Raw genomic sequence first — 19,358 nt, forward strand, 5'->3', positions numbered from 1 at the left:
ATGGCTGTGTGAGTCAAAACACTGAGTTGTTTTAAAGTGCTGGAGTGGGGAACCAGTGCTGATGGTGTTCTTTGCTTTGCATGCTTAGGTCTTGGCAGCTTGTCTGTAATGTGTATTTGTGGCATCTGTCACGAGCAACATAACTGTTAAGGACCAGATCCAGTTCCTCAGCAGTGTTGCTGCACCGCTGGCAGCGCTTAGTGTTTAAAAGATGACTTTTTCGTGCTGAATTAGGATACGTGATCCAGCTAGGGCGAGTGCAGGGTCACTGCGCTGGAGTGACATGATGCAAACGAGGGGGAGAAATCGATTGGAAAACTGCAGAGGAGGAGGCTACGTTCACCAAATCTGACTCCTGTTGTGTTTAACTTTGACGGGGTTGCCCGGAGCCTTTGCCGGGAAGGAGGAGGAGATGCCAGCAAGGAGCTGCTTCTCTGGCCGCTTTCCCCTTGGGATGGCGGGAGGAGAGCCGGCGGGCGAGCCGCTGCCGGCAGACCCCAGGGAGCGCCGCGGGGAGGACGTGCCTCTCGCAGAAGTTTGTCCCTTGGCGGCGCCCGTCGGGTCAACATGGCGGCGCCCAGCTGGTTGCTCACGTGTTCCGGGCAGGAGAGGCAGTGGTTCGCCGCGTCCGGCTCCGAATCGGGGTCGCCATGTCGGGCCGCCAGGGAAACAAGCTGCCCAGCAACCTGCCCCAGCTCCAGAACCTTATCAAGCGGGACCCCAATTCCTACACCGAAGAGGTACGGAGCCGGGGGTGGGCCCTCCGGGAAGCGGTGATGGGCCGTGCGGGTCCGGGGGGGGGGGGGGGGGGGCCAGGTGTTGCTCGGCAGCCCCCCACGCCCCGCTCACCCCCGTGTGTGGTGTTGTGCTCAGTTTCTCCAGCAGTACCACCACTACCAGTCCCATGTGGAGATTTTCACCTTCCAGCCGGACAAGCCCAGTAAGGAGCTGGCCGAACTGGTGATGTTCCTGGCGCAGGTAAGTCGCTGTCCTTTTGAAAAATAATTTCGGGGCTGGCTTGCTTCGGCAGCCGCAGAGGCTTTGCCCGGAGCGCGATGGCCGTGGCGGGTTTGGCGCATTGACCAAGGTTCATGCAGCGGTTTTGTCCATTTCCAGGCGTGCGAGGTGTTTCTGTTGGGCATTTGGTACAACTTTTTAAAAAGGGATTTTTTTTCCCAGGGTCGTGAGGTGACCCCGGGTTTCCGCTAGCGAGTTCAGCTGGGTCTGTCTCTACCTAGGTCGCGCACTGCTACCCAGAACACATGGCCAGCTTTCCCCAGCAGCTGAAGGAGCTGCTCTCCTACCACCATACCGTCCTGGATGCCGACCTGCGCATGGTAAGGCCTGCACCGAAGCACGTTTGGGGCAGACGGTGTCTTCTACGTGCGAGACCAGAGCTTACGGTTTGCTTTTCAGTTTTCTAACAAAGATGGAGACTGGAGAGTATGATGAAATTTTGGTTCCAATTCCCTGTTTTTCTCTTACAGACGTTCTGTAAGGCTTTGATCTTGTTAAGAAACAAGAATCTAATAAATCCAACGAGTTTGCTGGAGCTCTTCTTTCAACTGCTGCGGTGTCATGATAAGCTTCTACGAAAAGTAAGCCGTGCTTACAAAAACGGGTCTTGATTTCCAGTGGGTTTTGACCAAGTTGCTAGAAGTAATGCAGCGCTGGCAGGCAGCTGTTCTCCTTTCTTGGGTAACTAAGAGAGTTTAAAATAGCTCTGCTTTTTCAGCGATTGACAGTGCCAGAGGCAAGACTGGATCTGTGTGTTTGGTTAGTAATGAAGCTTGCTGCTGTAATCAGCTTTACCATGCTGTTGCAGGCTGTGGGCCTGTCCCGCATTTGGAATTGAGCAGCTTGGATGTGTCTGCAGGTAAAAACCACAAACACGTTGCTGTCAGAGCAGGCTTTACTGAATTCTTTGTGAGAACTTCTCACTAAAATACCTAAAACCAAACCAGCTGCTAGTTAAAGCCGTGTCTGGGGTTTTCTGCCATAAAAGTGAAAGTACTTGCTTTCTGCCACCAGGATTACTGAACTGGCCATCAGAACATGCCTGAAAGAAGCAGGAGTTTGTTTTTTTTTAAGCAATACTTCGTGCTGTTCATTTTCCTGGCTTACCGTTCTGTAAATTAAGTATGCTTTTCATAAAAACACATAAGAATAAAGCATACATGAGACTTTACAGGATAACTTCTTGTTGTTTTTCCAAGTGTAACTTAAAGGAGAAAATAGTGTTCTCAGTGGTGATCAGTTTGGTCTCATTTTAGTACTTAGAGACTTTGGGGTAATAGTAATGTATCTGCATTGTTCTCCGCATGACTTGCTTAGGTTACTCCCTATTATCTCTCTGTTTACAGACTTTGTATACTCACATCGTGTCCGACATCAAGAATGTCAATGCTAAACACAAAAACAATAAAGTAAACACAGTAAGTATTTTAGCTTTTAGATATACTTCAATTTACTCTCTTGATATTGCAAAAGACTTCTAATAAAAAATGTTTCCAAACTTCATTCTTAGACACTGCAGAACTTCATGTACACTATGTTGAGAGACAGCAACCCCACTGCTGCCAAGATATCTCTGGACGTGATGATTGAACTTTACAGAAGGAATATTTGGTAGGTCTGGCAGGCTCGTACTTATTCCCCCTTTATCGTGGGGCAGCCGTCCTGACATCACTCATGGCACGTGGTGCAAAATGTAATGCTGCGGGGCTGTGACTTAAATATATTTATCTTCTTTGTGTTCCAGTGGGGCTGTATGTTGTGGCATGTAATTTAGCTGGCAGGAAATACTGTCTTGCATGAATTTTAGGAGTTATTTAGGTTGAATCTTTGACATTTTAGTTGAAACCGGTATGTAAATCATATGTATTGCATTCAAAACAGAAGTGGTGTGCAGCTGGCTTTTTTGAGCTTTTGCATATAAAAGCTGCTAATATTGGCATACAGCTTGTCCTGTACAGTGGAAAGAGGAATTTTGGTTTTGGTTTTTTTTCTTGTTTTTTAAACTCTGTAAGTTAATTCTAGAAGACTGATCTAATGGGTGCTTTGAGTTTTGGCTCTTTTTGTGAAGCTATAATATAGCTCCTATTTTTAGTAGATAGCCTGAAAAATTGTTGCCTAGATAAGTCTTGAAAGGACTAGAAGCGCACCGAGTACTCTCAGTTGCTGTCTTGTACCTAACATGTTGCTGAATTCTTCTGTTGTGTTACAAAATGCCAGAGCAGATGTTACCCAGCACTAGATTGCATGAGAAGATGGTAGTCTCTTCACTACCGCTTGCTGCTTGACTGTAAAAACATGTTAAAGACTTTTAAGCGGTTCAGTTTGTAACTCCTTTGCTTTACTTGCTTCTTGCACAGAAATGAACTGTGTAGAGAGATACAAATGCAAAACATGATACTGCTGGTGAGCAGAGTGTTTGCTGCTTATGTATCTCCAGAATAGATTAGATTATTACGAGGGAGAGAAAACATAGAGTGCTGAAAAATAGTGTTGCTGAAAGGTAAAGACTTCTGCAGTTTTACTAAGTAGGTTTTTAAGTACGTGAGACTTGGTATAAAATAAAATTATTTCCTGCAGCTTTATTTCTTATAAGTCTGTATTTTTAGAGCATAGTTTATCTCAACTATCCAGTTGATTTCTGAATAAGTTAGAATTCTGCACTGATTTTTTTTTAATTTTTTTTTTTTTAATCCTGGCAGGGGTTTTATTTTCTTTTTATCAGTGGAAAAAGTGGTAATCTGTCTTCAGTTATTTTACTGGAGATTCTTTTTTTCTGTCCCTTCAGTCACAGCATGAACTAGATGGAATGCAAGTGTGTCTGTCTATTTAGATGAAGCTACTGCTATGTTAGAAGAATAAAAGAAAATGACAGAAGCTTAACTTCTTTGTTTGCAAATCTACTCGAAGTGTTGAGAGACTTGACTCTAATGAATCTTCCCAACTGTTAGGAGTCACATTTCAAGAGACTTAATTTTCTGAGGATGACTTGAAATTGCCAAACTTAATGTTTTGCTTTGTTCCAGGAATGATGCCAAAACAGTAAATGTCATCACAACTGCCTGCTTTTCCAAAGTGACAAAGGTGAGAACAGAAATCCCTTGATGAAACTGGATTTTTCTTCTGGATGCAACTTTTTATTTCGGTACTGTAGTTGCTAGCAGGCTTCACTGACGATTTGTCTTCTGCTTGTTGTATTTTCAAAATGCCACTTGTGTTGTGGGAGGAGGCGGCATTTGGTTCTTATGTACAGAGCAGCAGAATTGGAAGCTTGTCTTTTAACAAGTGCAGGCTGGTGTGGGGAGGGTACGTATACTTCCCACTGCTGCTCAGAAGAGACTGTCACAGTTATCACCTCCTCGTAACCAGCACCTTAAGGCGCTCATTTGTTAAATGTGGAGAGAGCTGCTATCCTGCCTGGGGCTTGCGTAAATCTTAGGCCTTCTGTCATCTGTGTCAGTTCTGCAGTGCTGGAGGTTTTAAGGACTTGTATTATGGTTTCAGGTAAGTTCTTACATTATGAAGGTCCAAAAGGTGTTCCATTCAATAAAAACCCAACTAACCAAAACTAACAAAAAACCCCCATCAACAAACCTGTATAAACTAATAGAAGTTTGGAGTTCTGAGCACTGTCTCGGGTATCGGTTGTGCTGGAGTTCCTGATAATGTTGGCATGGAGCAATTAAATTGAAATTGCTTTGCAGAATGACGGAAAGAGAATTTGCATCTTTAAACTTGCTCCAGGCATTGTGGAAGCCCAGCTGCTTTTTGATTCTTTGTGTGCCTCTGACTGTTGAGAATGGGCAGCAAATATTGACTGTGTCTGTAAAACACCTGTGGCTTTTAGTCTGTGATTTGTTTTGCTTTCTGTTCATATCCATGCCTGTTAAAAAATTGGGAGAGTCTTCGCATGACCTAAGATGTGGATGTATGGCTGTTGTAAATACTCTTGTCAGTTTGTCCTCTCCTACATAAACTTGGCTTTTCAGGTATTAGTTGCTGGTTTGAAGTTCTTTCTTGGGAGAGATGAAGATGAGAAACAAGACAGCGACTCAGAATCTGAGGTGGGTGTTGTGATTAAATCTTTTTCTCTCCGTTCTTCAAACTCTTAATAGGTCTGTCATCCTAGTGACCCTGGCTCTGCCATCTGTCTGCTTCTGTGTTACTTAGTTTTCCATCTTTTTTCCTCTAGATGTTTCTGCGCTTTGCAAAAAAGTTTAGTGTTTTTGACAGCTGGCCCCAACTGATAGCAGGATGCCTTTGCTGTCTGTCTGAAGACTAATGCTAAGAGCTCCTTTGCTTTCCTCTTGTTGTGAAGGAAGCAATTAACTTTGAAGACCTAAGCAGGGGCTGGTCAGTCTGTTTCATGAAGATGTGAATTGCTAGATGTGTATTGTAGAGTTGTGGGAAGAGGCTTTCACCTGGTGTATTGGAAGCTGGTTTAATTTTTTAGCTGTCCGTTTTGTCTTCAGTTTTCCCTTTTGTGCTCCACTTCCCCTTTGTGTACAAATGAACGTAATTCAGTTACTTTGAGAAGGCTGATAACCTAGCAGGATTTCAGTCTAGAACCTCCTAATACAGGATATCAATATTTGTCTGTGACTGAACAATACTCTCTAATTAACCAGCTGTAAAAACTACTGCGTTGATATGCTGTTAAGTGTTTGTGATCTCTGTTGCATGTAGGTGTGTGGCTACTTTTATGGAATTGGTATTTTAAATGCTAGTATTTTTGTATGATGAAATTTATGAAGAGAGAGAGTTTTCAAATATAGTGCGTGATCCTGAAAAACATTGATACTTTTTGTTTCTCTGATTCCCATTTGAAGCCTGATGTCACCTGAGTCTTGTTTTCCTTGCATTCTTTCTCAAGGACGATGTTCCCACAGCCAGAGATCTGATGATGCGGTATGCAACTAACAAGAAAACCACCAAGCGCAAGAAGAAACTGGAAAAAGCAATGAAGGTCCTCAAGGTGAGGAGGGTGGCGCCTGACTTGCCACTGTTTTAGCTTAATCCTTCAAGTGCAGAAATCCTGTTGTTGCCCCTGTTGACTTAGCTACGTTTTGTCATCCCTTCTACGTAAAGGTCCTCAAGTGTTCTAGTGTCTATTGGCCAGGCATATGCCATGTTTGCTTGGAAGAGAGCTGTTCTGAAACAGACTTAATCTAAGTTGTGGATTAGTTCTGCTCTGGGTACCCTTTGTGTGGTCCCCTGCTTTAAAGTATGTGGTGTCTTGATAAGTAACTTTTTAATGCAGCTCCTGTTGCCTCTTAAGTCAGGTGGCAGAAAACCCTACGCAGTTGAAAAGAGTGATAGTTTACTTGTTAAATTCGAAGTGCCTCTTTTTGAAAAGAATGGCAAATAGCAGCTTTTAACAGCAGCCTGAAACTGAAGCACTTGCAGCTTTTCAATGGAAAGAAAAAGTCTTTCTTACTCTCTTTGCCATGCAGAAACAGAAGAAGAAGAGCAAACCAGAGGTGTTCAACTTTTCTGCTATTCACTTGATTCACGATCCCCAAGGTAAGCATGCATTGTATTTTGTCTTTTTTCAAGTTATGTGTTAATCCTGGCCACTGAAGCTTAGATGCAACTCTGCAAGGAGAATGAAAGTGACAAGTAGATACAAATGTGACAATGTGACACTTGCAGTGTGCTTTATCCTAGAGTTTGATAGCACTTCAAAAAAGTGACATCAATCCTGTTGTGCTTGCTGTAGTGGAACATATGTAGATGGTCAGACAAGGAACAATATTATATCATCTGGTTCAGGTTGCTACAGATGGGATGTGGCTCTCTACCTCTTTCTTGTATGTGCGCAGGCCGTAATTTGGTGAATGGGGATTAGTTTCTCTACTATCGCTTCTTCTGCTTACCCCCTTCAAAAATGTATTTCTGTTACTAGTCTGATGTTCGTCTAATAACATGCGACTTGGTCTTAGTCTGATCTAGTGAACCTCTGGGGATTTTGTTCTTCAGATGAACCCAAAATGTATCTAAAATCTAGCTTTAAATACTGACCCTGTGCTTATGATGTTGTGGAACTTCTGTGCATTTTCCTCTCTGCTGAACCTGTGCACAGCTTTAGACCTTCTAGGCTTGTAGGAAGAAGAATAACCCATTGAGAGAAGTGCTCTGGCCACCTTGAATTTCTTCTGTGCAAGGGCACTGGGGCTTAAAAAAACCCAACCAAATCAAACTGCCTTTTTTAAACTAATCCCAGCTGAGTTCTGCATTGTGCTCTTTAAGTCTACCACAAATCTGTTATTGTGTCTTCTAGACTTTGCAGAGAAACTGCTGAAGCAGCTGGAGAACTGCAAGGAGCGATTTGAAGTGAAGATGATGCTCATGGACCTAATATCTAGGCTAGTGGGAATACATGAGGTACATACTCTGATAATTTTCTAATGGTCTGATGGTAGCAAGCCTGGTTTGGGTGGTGGCATGCTCGGGCCTTGTGCCTCTGGAAGATGAGGTTTAATTTTCCTCTACGTTGAAAAGTGCAGATGTATGGTCACATAGTTGCCAGTGGGCCTCATGGCATGGCACAATGGCATAGACTTGTGCGGTACTAAGGGAGTTCTGCTAGAGAAAACTGTTGGTCTGGAATAGCTGAGCTGTCTCTAACAAATAGAGGAGAACATGTCTTTTTCAAGACCTGCATGCTCCTGGGAGGTTCTTCAAAGGAGAAAGGCTTTTCAAAGGAGTCCAGCAATTGCTCATCAACAGCAGTTTCTGAGGTGCAGCCAAAGTGTGATCAAAATTACTGGAGTCTATTTCTGTTTTGGGAGAGAAGATTGTGTCCCCAAGGCAAAGCGAAGCAGCATGTTGTAGGATGATGCAGCAGAGTGCCCGAATTTGAATTCTGTGCAGTCTGAGAAGAACCACTCTGGATTTCACAGAGTTTGGGATTGAGCCTGTATATCCTTTGTACAAATCATTTCCTCATCTCCATGTATATCAAACTCAAGGCAGGAGAATGCGTCATGCAGTAAAATCCAAGGCATTTGGAGAGCACGCTGTATAGAATCGTTGATTGTTTTACAGCGTATCTGCCTATGAAGGTGATCTCAAGTTAAAAGACAAGAAGCTAATCTGTTACAACTTCCTTCTTGCAGCTTTTTCTTTTTAATTTCTACCCCTTCGTTCAGAGATTCCTACAGCCCCATCAGAGAGGTAGGTAGCTACTAGTAGGTAACACTGCTGGTCCGTCGTGTCACATGTACAGTCAGTTCTTAGAAGTGGTGCTGTGAGTGAGTAGCAGTAGCTTAGCAGGTAGTAGGAAGTAGTAGTCCAGACAGTGTGGATGAAGGAAGTAAAAGGCCCTGACTTCCAGAAGTGCAAAGCGCTTTGGACTTTTATGGAAGCTGTGTGCGCTCAGCGCTCCTTAGTTAAGCGTTTGAGAAGCTCTAGCAATGGAATAAACAAATCTCCTGAGCCCCTAGTTCTTTGCAAATCCTGACTAGTTGAGCAAAGCATGACTGCCTTTTGCTGCTTTGTTTTACTGGTGTTTCACGTTAGTTCTAGAGCATTTCTTTTTGTCTTAGCTGGCTATTAAGGGCCTGCACTGCTGGTGGGGTGGAGACCAGATGAGTTCCTAATGCTTGGTGGGAGAGGAGAAATAGTTGTCCCAAATAACCTCAGACTGAAATGGTTTTGAGACTTAGACTGAGCAGCTTGTTGAGTTAGCTGTTTTGGTGGGTGCGTTTATTGGCTAGAGTAAGCTGCAGCAATACACTTTGGCATATTCTTCCCACTTTTCTTTTCTTCCAGAAGTGACAAAGATTCTTCTGTTTGCTGCACAGGCTTCACATCAGCTGGTACCACCTGAGGTCAGTACCCACCTATATCCGGTGATGTTAAAAACGGACAGCAGGCCAGCGTGGAAATATAACCGAGTGCTTTCATGGGGAGGGGGAAAAGGGAATCTGGTCAAACCCTTTGTCTTCATAAGCTTATGGTAATTTTGGCTACTTCTGCAACTTCCAAGGGATTGTTTTGTATAAAGGGTATGAAAAAAACCCAACTATGTCTGATGCCTTCATTTCTGCAAGAGAATTTGTGTCTAGAAAATATTTGCAGGCTATAGTGACAAGTCCTGAGCTCTATCTTTCTGTGAAAAGGGCTCTGTTGTCTGTTAATAATGTGTAATCATTTTTACCATTTTATTAAGTATGCATTAAGTTTATATAACCTTTTTTCTTACTTTCAGATTATCCAGTCAGTGTTAATGACCATTGCCAACAACTTTGTCACTGACAAGAATTCTGGGGAGGTCATGACCGTGGGGTGGGTAAAGAATCTTACAAAAACTGCAAAACTCTCTCAATGTGGACAAATATTTTTCTTTTTTAAACCACCTGCAGCTTAGTCCTGTCATTCATACTACGCTTTCAAGAACCTGCTTGAATAAAAACAAGTTAGGACAGTATCTCAGCATAAACTTTCCTTATTTTTGGCAGTGTTTTAAATTCCCTGGAATGATGGGTTTCTGTGCTCAGTGCTGTGACTTAACTTTTCTGGATTTCGTGATGGTGTGGGCTTTTTTGCCTTCTAGTTTGGCCTTGTATTTTCAGCCTTCCTGGGTATTGTTATTTCTACTTTGAGGGCAGACCTCTTGGCTATGAATTAATATATTTGTATATACTCAGTGAGTGGCTAGCAGCATACTTCAGGACTCTTAACTTAAATGTTTTGTGGATGAAGTTTCACTACTGACAACAAATTTAAATGTTGCTTTTTCTGACTGTAATGTACTTTCTTTGACTAGTCAGGAGAGGTACGTGTGAAAGCTCTGGTGTAAGTGCAGTAGAGAATGATCAGTAAATGTAGGAGAGAGCTGAACTGTCCTTGAAGCACTCAACAGGGGCAGACTATTGTGTGTAGTAGACACGCTGTGAATATTTTGTGAGCTATTCCTTTTCCTCTTGGCATGGTTTTAATCCAAGTATTTAGCATACTAAGTGTGTGCATGAAGGTGGTTTAAAAGGGAACTTGTGTGAGCCCGTGGACTTCTGTTATCCTGTCCCTAGCCTGCTCATTGTTGCCTCCAGAACTGTTTCTTGATATTTTTTTTTAATTTTTTTTCTTGGCCTGGTGATTGACTTCTTTTCCTGTCTGCCTGGACCCAGACTTCAGTTGCAGGCTCCTGAGGCCTAGGATCAGACAAAATAATGGCTGGAGAGTAGAATATGGGCCAAAGATTTTGGAGGGTTTTGGAGAACCATGGCACGGAGAGCTCCTTGTGATGTTCTCCTCTGTTAAATTAAATGTTGTATAAGGTTCTTCAAATTCCAGATAATTAAGTCTATTACTGGGCCAGTGGGAGTGCCTCTCAACTGTGGTGTTCAGAATATAATTCACTTCCAATTTTTTTAGAATCAATGCAATAAAAGAAATCACTGCGAGATGTCCATTAGCCATGACTGAAGATCTGCTCCAAGACCTCGTTCAGTACAAGACTCATAAAAATAAAAGTAAGTGTATTACATGGATATGACTTTTAAATCTGTATTCTCCTCTATCATCTGGTCCTCCATTGTTACAGCCTTCATAATAGCAATGTCTTAATTGTTTTTTATGTGAGCTGAGAGGTATCATTTTCAATATGTGTGTTGCATATCTCTGTATTTGGAGTGTATATACATAGGAGACAAAACAGTCAAGGGTAGTTAGGGCAGGGGAACTAATTGACAAAACTGAAAAAGGGAAACTGCTTGCTAATAGAGATTGAGCCCTAAGGAAGAGCTGAATCCTGCATTGGAGAAACCTGAGGGAGCTATAACTTCAGAAAAAGGCATGAGCAGGCTGTAAATACTGACTATCTGAGTGGGCTTTCATTTTGCTCAGAATTATGCTTTTCTGTACTTATTCCTGACTCTCCTTTTTATTTTTCTGGGTAGATGTGATGATGGCTGCGAGAACTTTGATACACCTTTTCCGTTCTCTGAATCCAGAGATGCTGCAGAAGAAATTCAGGGCAAGTGTTATTTCATGTGCATTGCATTCACCAAAAACATAGGCTCATGTGCTCAAAAATGATGAGAACTGGTCTTGTAGCCTCTTGAGAATGAGGTGGAATCACGCCTGCCTTCTTCCCCTGCCTGCTCCCTTGCTGCCTTTTGATGTGGTGCGCTCTGATTTCAAGATTTCCTTAGTTCAAATTTATCAAACTCATTGACAGCAGGATCGTGCTACAGAAGCTTGACTATATTCCTAGAGCTTGTTCAACTTTTTAGTAATTCAATATTTCTTCTTATTTTATCAGGCAGAATTTATCTTTCCCACCCGCACTCTCCTCTCCACAAAATTTTTTCATGGATTTGTGGGCATTAAAATAGCAGCCTGCTTAACGTGTATTTTGTTAACTTACAGGGTAAGCCTACTGAGGCCTCGTCGGAAGCCAGGATTCATGAATATGGAGAACTGGATGCCAAAGATTATATTCCAGGAGCAGAAGTATTGGATGTCGAGAGTCAAAAGGAAAAGGGAGGAACCCAAGAGGAAGGTTGGCCTTTTTTTTTTTTTTTTTTTTTTATTTTACCACTTCTATTTTGAGCATCATTGTCACTAAGATTTTATTTGGACATTAAACTTGCTGTTTGCACATTTCGTTTGCTGCTGTCACATGCTGCATGGCTTGCACATGTCTGTATTTGTCCATTAAGAAGCACTGATACTATCTCTGAGTAAGTGCAATTTATCTAGTGAAGTTTGTTACTGTGTGTTGCTTTGTATGATAGACACTGAGGGATGAAAAAGCAGAAGGACAGACATTGTACGGCTATGAAACTTGATGTGTTCAGTTATTACTAAAGATAAGATTTTGTTGCGTATTATAAAACACTGGAATAGTACTTTGAAATAGTATTTGGCTTCTGTAATTCACTTCCTGTGTAAATGCTCCACACAACCTGGAACTCCTGCCTGAATCAGGAAAAAAAAGATGGGGAGGGACTTGAAAATCAAGCCAGAAGAGTTTGGCAAATCAAGCCTGAGGGCATTGGAGGTATAGCAGTGGAGGTGTTTATTCCTCCAGTACAGCCTGATGCAACATGTTTCTTATGCACATGAATGCAGCGATTAGTATAACAATCTGCTTTGGCTTCTGAAGCTGATAACTTTAGCACATGAGTCAGTTTGAACAACGGTGAAGAGCAGCAATGCATATACAGTAGAGAGTAACTTAGCTATAAATTGCATTGCATTGCATTGCTTCCCTCCTTGGCTTAGATGGCAGGGAGCAGGGAACACCATTACTGAACAGTGTAATAAGGATTACCACCTGTATTCAGAGACTGTCCCAAATGCACTTTGTTTTGAGGATCTTTAACTTCAGATGAGAGTTAAGCTTTGCAAAGCGTAGCAGTATGGTACAGCTGGCTGAGACACTGACTTGTTGCAAACTGCTTTGGGTATTTTCTGTGCTTGGGTTGGTTTGGAGTGAATGAGGTGTACATAAATGCATTTCCTGTAAAGGCTCACGTCACTGTTGTTCCAGGTTTGTTGAAAGCTCATAATAAATAAATGTATTAAGGTGGCTGCAGCTCACCGTAATGACAAAATACACCAGCTGTTTTCAGCGGTCTGTTGGAGGGGGGTGTGCGTGTGTTTTCCAAGACCTCGCACTGCCATATGCAGTTATCACTACAAAAATTGGTGTCTGTAACTGAATGCGCATGTGACGTGGGCTTGCTAAAAAATCCAAGCTGAGTTTTTTTGCACAGCTCCGAATCAGTTGCAAGCCAGACGGAATTTGGTAGTTGAACTTGCCAGTGGGAAAGCATGGGAGCTGCTGGTCTGTTCAACTGTGGATGTCTTCTAAAAATCATTACAAATAGTGATCAGACGTATGAAGTATCTTATGTCTTTGTAATGTCTATGTAGTTCTAAGGCTGGGATGCCGAGACCCTACAGCTTGCCTGTTTGGTAAGCGTGTCCCCGGCATAAATGCAGTTAGATAGGTAATGAGAGGCAGTGAGAGCTTGTAATCCAATCTTAAATTATCTAAAACTGAAGCACTTAAGCTGAATCTGTATTAACAGCTCTGTGCATTTCTTCCCCTGAGCAGATGGATGGGAAAGCGCTAGTCTGAGCGAGGAAGAAGATAATGAAGATGGAGAATGGATTGATGTGCATCACTCCTCAGATGAGGAGCAGCAAGAAGTAGTGAGTTCCAAGTGTCTTCTACCCCAAATACAAATCAGTTTTGTTAATAGCAGACCAGATTCTCTGGCTCTGTACCTTTGTGCATCTGCTCATAAATTAACTAAACACGGCTGAGCAGTAAATTGACCAGAATCAATGAGCCTGAAGTACTACTTGTGCTGAAATATGTGTGTTGTTAGGGTGAGGAGCAGAGGTGCGGGATTTCTGTCCCAGTGCTAAATTCCTTCAAAGGAATTCCTTCAAAATAAATGGTGTTTACAGGAGTGCTTTTATTCACTCTGAAATCTGGAGTAGATGTGCTTCTTTATTCTCATACTACATGTTAGATGTAAGACTATGAAAATCCTAACAGCTGGTTGTAGCATTTCCCAACAATATCGCCCCTACATTGGTATTTGGGAGGCAAGGGTCATGGATTGCAGCATAGACGTGGTTTGCAAAGCTCTAGATGATTCTTCTTTTGTACTTTCTTCAAAAGGCAGAGAAGGTGAAAAGCATGCCCATAGAGGAACGAAAAGCCAAAGCTGCAGCAGTCAGTACAAGCAGGCTGCTAACTCAAGAAGACTTCCACAAAATACGTCTTGCCCAGCTTTCCAAAGAACTTAATTCTGCACCTGGCAAAGCTGCAAAGAGGAAAAATATTGAAATAGATGAGGAGGAGGAGGAGGGCAGGTAGGATACGGACTATTAATGCGTGCTTTCTCTTCCCTATAATTTGTTGATACAGCTTTTAATGGCAGCAGGGCACAGAGCTCTGTTGTTGTTCAGTGTCCTCTGGTGACAGGTGGCAAACAGCCACACAGCCTAGAATGGATCCTGGCCCAGGGGATTTCTTTATACCTGGGAGAAAAGACAAGAGGGGATGATGGAAGCTGAGACTGTTTTGCTTGTTCAGACCAATAGGCATGTGGGTTTTTTTTGTAGCAGTAGTTGCATGGTTGTATCTCCAGAGTTCCTTAAACTTTGTGGATAAAGCAGGACTTGAAAAACAGTATTGAGAGACTTTTGTAAGGGTTGTCCCAAGCATGAGGATTAGCCTGAGAGAGAAGAACAAGAAGCGCTTGTGTGAAAGTTTATAGGAAGACAATGGCGTAAGAGATGGGTGAGAGACAACGGGTCAAGAGGGCATATTGTTTTTCTTGCCAGATGAAGTTTTGTGTATGATGGCCTTTTGTTGGATTTTTGTGTGTGTAGGGGAGAGTTGCTTTCACTCAGAGATATTGAACATCTGCATAAGAAGCCTAAATCAGACAAGGAGACCAGGCTGGCAACTGCAATGGTGAGGAATGGGGCTATTTCATATCCTCTGTTTTTCTAGATTTGGGTTTGGGGTTGTTTTTGTCTCCTGCACAAGGAGGAGGTGGTGGGGTTGCATCTGTAAGATGGGTGCCCAGCTACCATCTGTGTTTTGAGAAATGTTTTGTATAGTTTTTTGCTGTTGCATCTTGGCTGTAACAAATAATCAGCCTCTTGCTGGTCACAGGTGACGATGAAAATAGACACAGCCAGTTTTCACTGTGACTTAAGAAATACAGCCAGCATGGAAGAACGCATGTAGCATACATAGAAAGTCATCCTGAACCTGGATTTATTGTTACTGCCACAGAACCTGTCACCTTCAGCAGCTGATGTTAACTGTAGGGAAAGGAAAATGATGCCCTATTGTTATATTACATTGTCTCTTCTAGGCTGGAAAAACAGACAGAAAAGAATTTGTGAAAAAGAAAACAAGAATTAACCCATTTGCCAGCTCTTCCAACAAAGAAAAGAAAAAGCACAAGAACTTCATGATGATGAGATATAGCCATAGCGTCCGGACAAAAAATAAGCGTTCTTTCAGGGAAAAACAGGTAATATTTAATGTTGAAAATAGATGGGGCAGTCTGAGCAGTAGAGATATAATGCAGGTGAAGTGCTGTCTATCCTGTGCCCTAACTCATTGCTGTTCACTTTGATGATTTAGTAGCTGGAAAGGACTGTGGGCTACGTGGCTTCCCTTGAATCCTACCCCAGAGGAGGTATATCAGAGATCGTGGTGGTGAAGAATGCTTTTGTTGGTCTTTTTAATATGCATCAAGGACCAAGCCCTGTTGCAAAGTCATGTGTAGGTTAGGAAGGCAATGATTATGTGGTTTGTTTTCCTTTATATAAATTAAAGGTCATATTAGGATTCTGCCTATAACCCTGTGATAGAAGAAGTGTTTCCCTGATATGGAGGAGCTGTTTTTCATGACAAGCTCTTAGTGTGTTTCTTCACTCTCCGTATTCTTTCTTTGACCTTTCTCCTGTTACCGTCATATTATGGACTTGTCTGTCCTGGCCTTGAGGTCATCTAATAGCTTGTCACAAATGTACTTAAAGCACAGAATAAATGCTATTTATTAGCTATTTGAAACTGTTTAGGAAAAAAAAAAATTGCTTCAGTTTAGCCTGTGACAGTAGTTTCACAATATGCTGCTCTCAGCGGTGAAGCCCCTGCCTTCTGCGCTTCCTCAGCTATAAGCTTGGCCACAGCCCTCATGAAAGGGTCTACAAGCTACAAACATGTATTTTTGGCAGTTCAGTTACTGTGTGTTCCTGCAGGCAGCTGTGCCAAGGGTAGCTGAAGGGATATCTAAAAGGCAAGGCAGAAGATTCAGGGCATGACTTTGTTCTGAAGGCATTGGGCAGGGAGCCAATGTGGCTCCCCCAGGTGACTGGGGTTAGATGAGCTGGCAAGAATGGAGTGTGGACAGGGAGCCCCCCTGCTCCTGTGATGCACCTCAGCTGGGGATAATGACTGAGCTGTGTGTGGCAGCTGTTGCCAGAGCATTGGTGTAGGCATATTGCCTTGCCCTGCTGTATTTCACCTTGGCAGGGTAGGTCTGTGCTAACAACAAAAATCTGCCTTAAAACCCTTTTATCTAACCTGGCAGATGGCCAGTCTAGGGTTTTACAGGTTGTTATAAAATTGAACCCCTTTGAACATGTTCCAAGAAAAACTTTAAGAATAATCCAATTATGCAGGGGTCTTGTTTTTGTGTGGTGTAAATTTTTGTGTTTTCTTGCTAGGTTCTGTCTCGTGCTAGAGTGCACTCGCATGCTTCTTTTACAAACCCTCCTTTGTGAGTTGCTTCCAGGATCATATCATTAGTATAATGTATATTTGTCTGTGATTTGTTGCCTTAAAAGCAGCAAGACTGAAACTGTTCATAGACTCAATAGAGAGAACGTGTCTTAAGTGTTTCTGTTAAATAGGAAGACTTGGACTTAACATCCTCTGTAGTCTTCTTACGTGCTATCATTCTGCCTCACACCAAATAAGGCTGACCACATCAACCCAGCTCTCAAAACACACAAAAAATGTTGCAAACAAACGATCCAGGCACTTCTAGGAAACTGCTGTTTACAATGATACCTATACTTGGCTCACTTTTTAGAAAAAGCTGTCTTGAACGGTTTCAGTCTTCACTCCCAATTAATGTTTCAAGTTTAAATGTACCAGTTAAAAAGTGAAAGAAGAATTTTTTTCATACATTTTTCACTAAAGTTAGGCCACAGCATCAGTTCTGTTGACCGTCATTTGGAAATAACTGCTAAAAGTGGGTTCGAGTAGTGTAGTTGGAGGATACTCTGTTCTGCTGCCCTCTTTGGTGGTAGAATAAAATGGAGTTGTCTATAGTCCAGAACTAGATCCCCTTACCAACTAAAACATGTCTGAAATACACAACAAGATATCTTTAGAGTGATATGGCACTTGTAAAAATTCCATCATCCCTCCTTCCCCCCTTGAAAAGAAGCTTTGTAATACTCTTTCAAAAAATGCCATTTAATCCTACGTACCTCAAAGCTGGACTGAAGTTTTTTCTTGATCTCTTCTAATTCAATAGGAGTCAGTGGAAGAACAGTTTATGTTACTCTCATCTTTTTCATTATATAGGATTTGCTAATGATATACTGAAACATTTCAATCTTTTTGAAGCCCAGCTCTTTCTTTAATTGTACTATCGAGTTTAGCTAAATAACTACAGCATTTCTGCCACTGTAGTCATTAGCATTGGCCAGTTACTGTTCCCAGTGTTAGCTGAAGAGCTGCTGTTAGTGGTTTTCTCTGAGGTTGAAGAAATTGAAGGGGGTTGTTAATGTGATAATGTTGTTGTCTCTTTAATTAATATTCTTCTTACCTGAATATTGCACTCTTGTTTCATACTTAGCTGGCTCTTCGAGATGCACTTCTGAAAAAGAGAAGACGGCTGCTGAAATAACGAAACAGTAATGGAGAGAAATGATTGCCCTTGAAGAAATAGCCCTAGAAATGCTTATTTCCACCCACCACCACCCTGAAGGAAAACAGGGACTGAAATGCCTTATGGATTTATCTCTATTCTGTTCAGAATTACACATTGAACACTTCCAAGCTGTTGGATAGTGTATCTGTAGGACAGACAGAAGAGGCCTTAATCCTTGTAGGATTTTGATTTTTTTTTTTTAAACATTCTAGGGTAGCAGGCAATTATCTTTTATTGAATATAACTTACAGCTGGTTTTGTATGTGTAAGTTTTAAAACATAAAACCTTATTGTAAAAATATTTTACTTGAAGCAATTCCAGAATAGGTAATTGGAAAGAAAAAGAATATTCCGGCTCAGTCTATAAAGTATGTGTATATAACGTCTGTGCCTGTCTTATGGATGTGTTTTTACAGACCGAGTAAGCCATTTCCTAAGTGGCTGTTTTCCACCTGTATAATAATAATAAAACCAAATCCTTGTAATACAGGTAAGTTCAAGTGAACAGTTAGGGGGAAGAACAGTTTCATTATAGTTTATGAAGAAAACAAGAATAAAATTAATATATGGGAGATGGTTTTCATGTTGCAATTTAAATAGGTAGTATCGCATGCAGGAGAAATAAGGAATCTTATTTTCTATATCAATGCGTCTTGTGGTGGGACTTGCTGGTGTCTGGTTTGTGAAGTATATATGAGAATAACATGCATCTGTGGCTTCCTTACTTCAAAGGTTGAACTTGTGCTTCAGCCTTGACCTCTGCTGGGCCCGTTAATGGGTTCTTTGTTCCTTACCCAGCCGTCTGTTTTAATGGAAACATGAGGGAGCTATTCATACCACCCTTTGTCAAATTTTGTTTGAAAGGGATTTTCTTGTGGGGCCGAAACAGGTGCCACATGCACAGTACAATGGAAAAGCCGTTGGTGGGGTGTTTTTTCCTTTCTTCTTAGGAAACCAGCTTAATGTTTATATCCTACATGGGAATTCACTCAGCTTAGGTATGTTTGTTATGTTGAATACACAATTGTATTCACTTTAATTATGATTATTTGTCTTGTATGTGGGGTTTTTCGTTTGTGTTTGTTTTGTTGTCATACCTTGCTTCCTAAAGCAAAAAAAGCTTATAGAGGCTTCAGGCACATAGGAGATGAGAACAAAGTAGAAGCTTTGTATAACTTTGTTAAATTCAAATTCAGTGCTCCTGTGGAGGGAAGGGCAGGGATTGCTACTTGGGAACGATAGCAATGAACTGGCCTCGTGGAAGATGTGTAGCTGAGAGCTGGACAGGTGAATGGATGCAGAGTGCAGGGATGGAGTGTGGAGCACGGGTTGAAGTGACCACAGTAAGGAGGAGATGGGGATTACAATACACGCTTATATAAACCCCTCCTTCCCTATTTCCTTTTTTTCCCTGAACAACTGTGCCCAGTTTCCTTTTTATGTGCATGTATCCAAAAACTAAGGACGTCTGAGGCTGAAAGGGAGAGGCGGTTATTTTTTTTATCCTCTGAATTTAGAACGAGTGTATTGTCTCCTCTCTTCTCTTTTCCCTCTGGTTTCCAGGCTTGCAGTGGGGTCCAGCAAGTAGTGAGCTATACCCTGTTGCTGCCAAGTGGGTGGCTGTCTCCTCTCCCCTACTTGTAAAAATGAGAGTGTTGGACTGCCTCTTCTAGACGATTTGACAAACAGAAGCACAGGGGAAACGAAGCATAGGCGTTAACCGCGGGTTTATACCTCTTTTTTTGGTTGTGTTTTCATCGCGCTCGGCCCTCACGTCCTACCTCTGCTCCCCCCTGAGCTGCCGCCTGCAGGCGGTGGCCGCTGTGGGCGGTGCTGTGGGCGGGAGCTGCGGAAGTGGGGGGGCTGCGGTGGGACGCCAGCCGTTCGCCGTGGCGGGGCGAAGAAGCG

At 42.3% G+C, this 19,358-nt stretch overlaps 1 protein-coding gene across 2 annotated transcripts; it reads left to right on the forward strand.

Annotated features, from left to right (window-relative positions):
- The first annotated feature begins 527 nt into the window (after positions 1-527).
- Positions 528-18,489, forward strand: SDAD1 (SDA1 domain containing 1). 2 transcript variants are annotated; one of them, XM_052812431.1, is made up of 22 exons: positions 528-740; positions 874-978; positions 1,239-1,337; positions 1,488-1,598; positions 2,364-2,435; positions 2,528-2,628; positions 4,041-4,098; positions 5,004-5,078; positions 5,888-5,989; positions 6,468-6,537; positions 7,295-7,398; positions 8,133-8,190; positions 8,788-8,846; positions 9,227-9,303; positions 10,393-10,490; positions 10,917-10,993; positions 11,389-11,521; positions 13,082-13,182; positions 13,661-13,854; positions 14,377-14,461; positions 14,871-15,032; positions 17,376-18,489. In XM_052812431.1, exons 1-22 carry the CDS (start codon positions 651-653, stop codon positions 17,424-17,426), a joined length of 2,082 nt encoding a protein of 693 aa, XP_052668391.1. In that variant the 5' UTR covers positions 528-650; the 3' UTR covers positions 17,427-18,489. The 2 variants fall into 2 exon arrangements, with proteins under 2 accessions (XP_052668391.1, XP_052668401.1); XM_052812441.1 differs by having other exon boundaries at positions 13,085-13,182.
- Positions 18,490-19,358: the final 869 nt, after the last annotated feature.

The sequence above is a fragment of the Harpia harpyja genome, chromosome 2 (assembly GCF_026419915.1).
Source record: "Harpia harpyja isolate bHarHar1 chromosome 2, bHarHar1 primary haplotype, whole genome shotgun sequence".
Lineage (NCBI taxonomy): Eukaryota > Metazoa > Chordata > Aves > Accipitriformes > Accipitridae > Harpia > Harpia harpyja.

Excerpts from the sequence above, each read along its gene's own strand:
- SDAD1 (XM_052812431.1), top strand. The coding sequence starts at position 651 with ATGTCGGGCCGCCAGGGAAACAAGCTGCCCAGCAACCTGCCCCAGCTC. Across the intron at positions 4,099-5,003 it reads GCTTTTCCAAAGTGACAAAG|GTATTAGTTGCTGGTTTGAA; the intron begins GTGAGAACAGAA and ends TTGGCTTTTCAG. Across the intron at positions 9,304-10,392 it reads GGGGAGGTCATGACCGTGGG|AATCAATGCAATAAAAGAAA; the intron begins GTGGGTAAAGAA and ends CAATTTTTTTAG.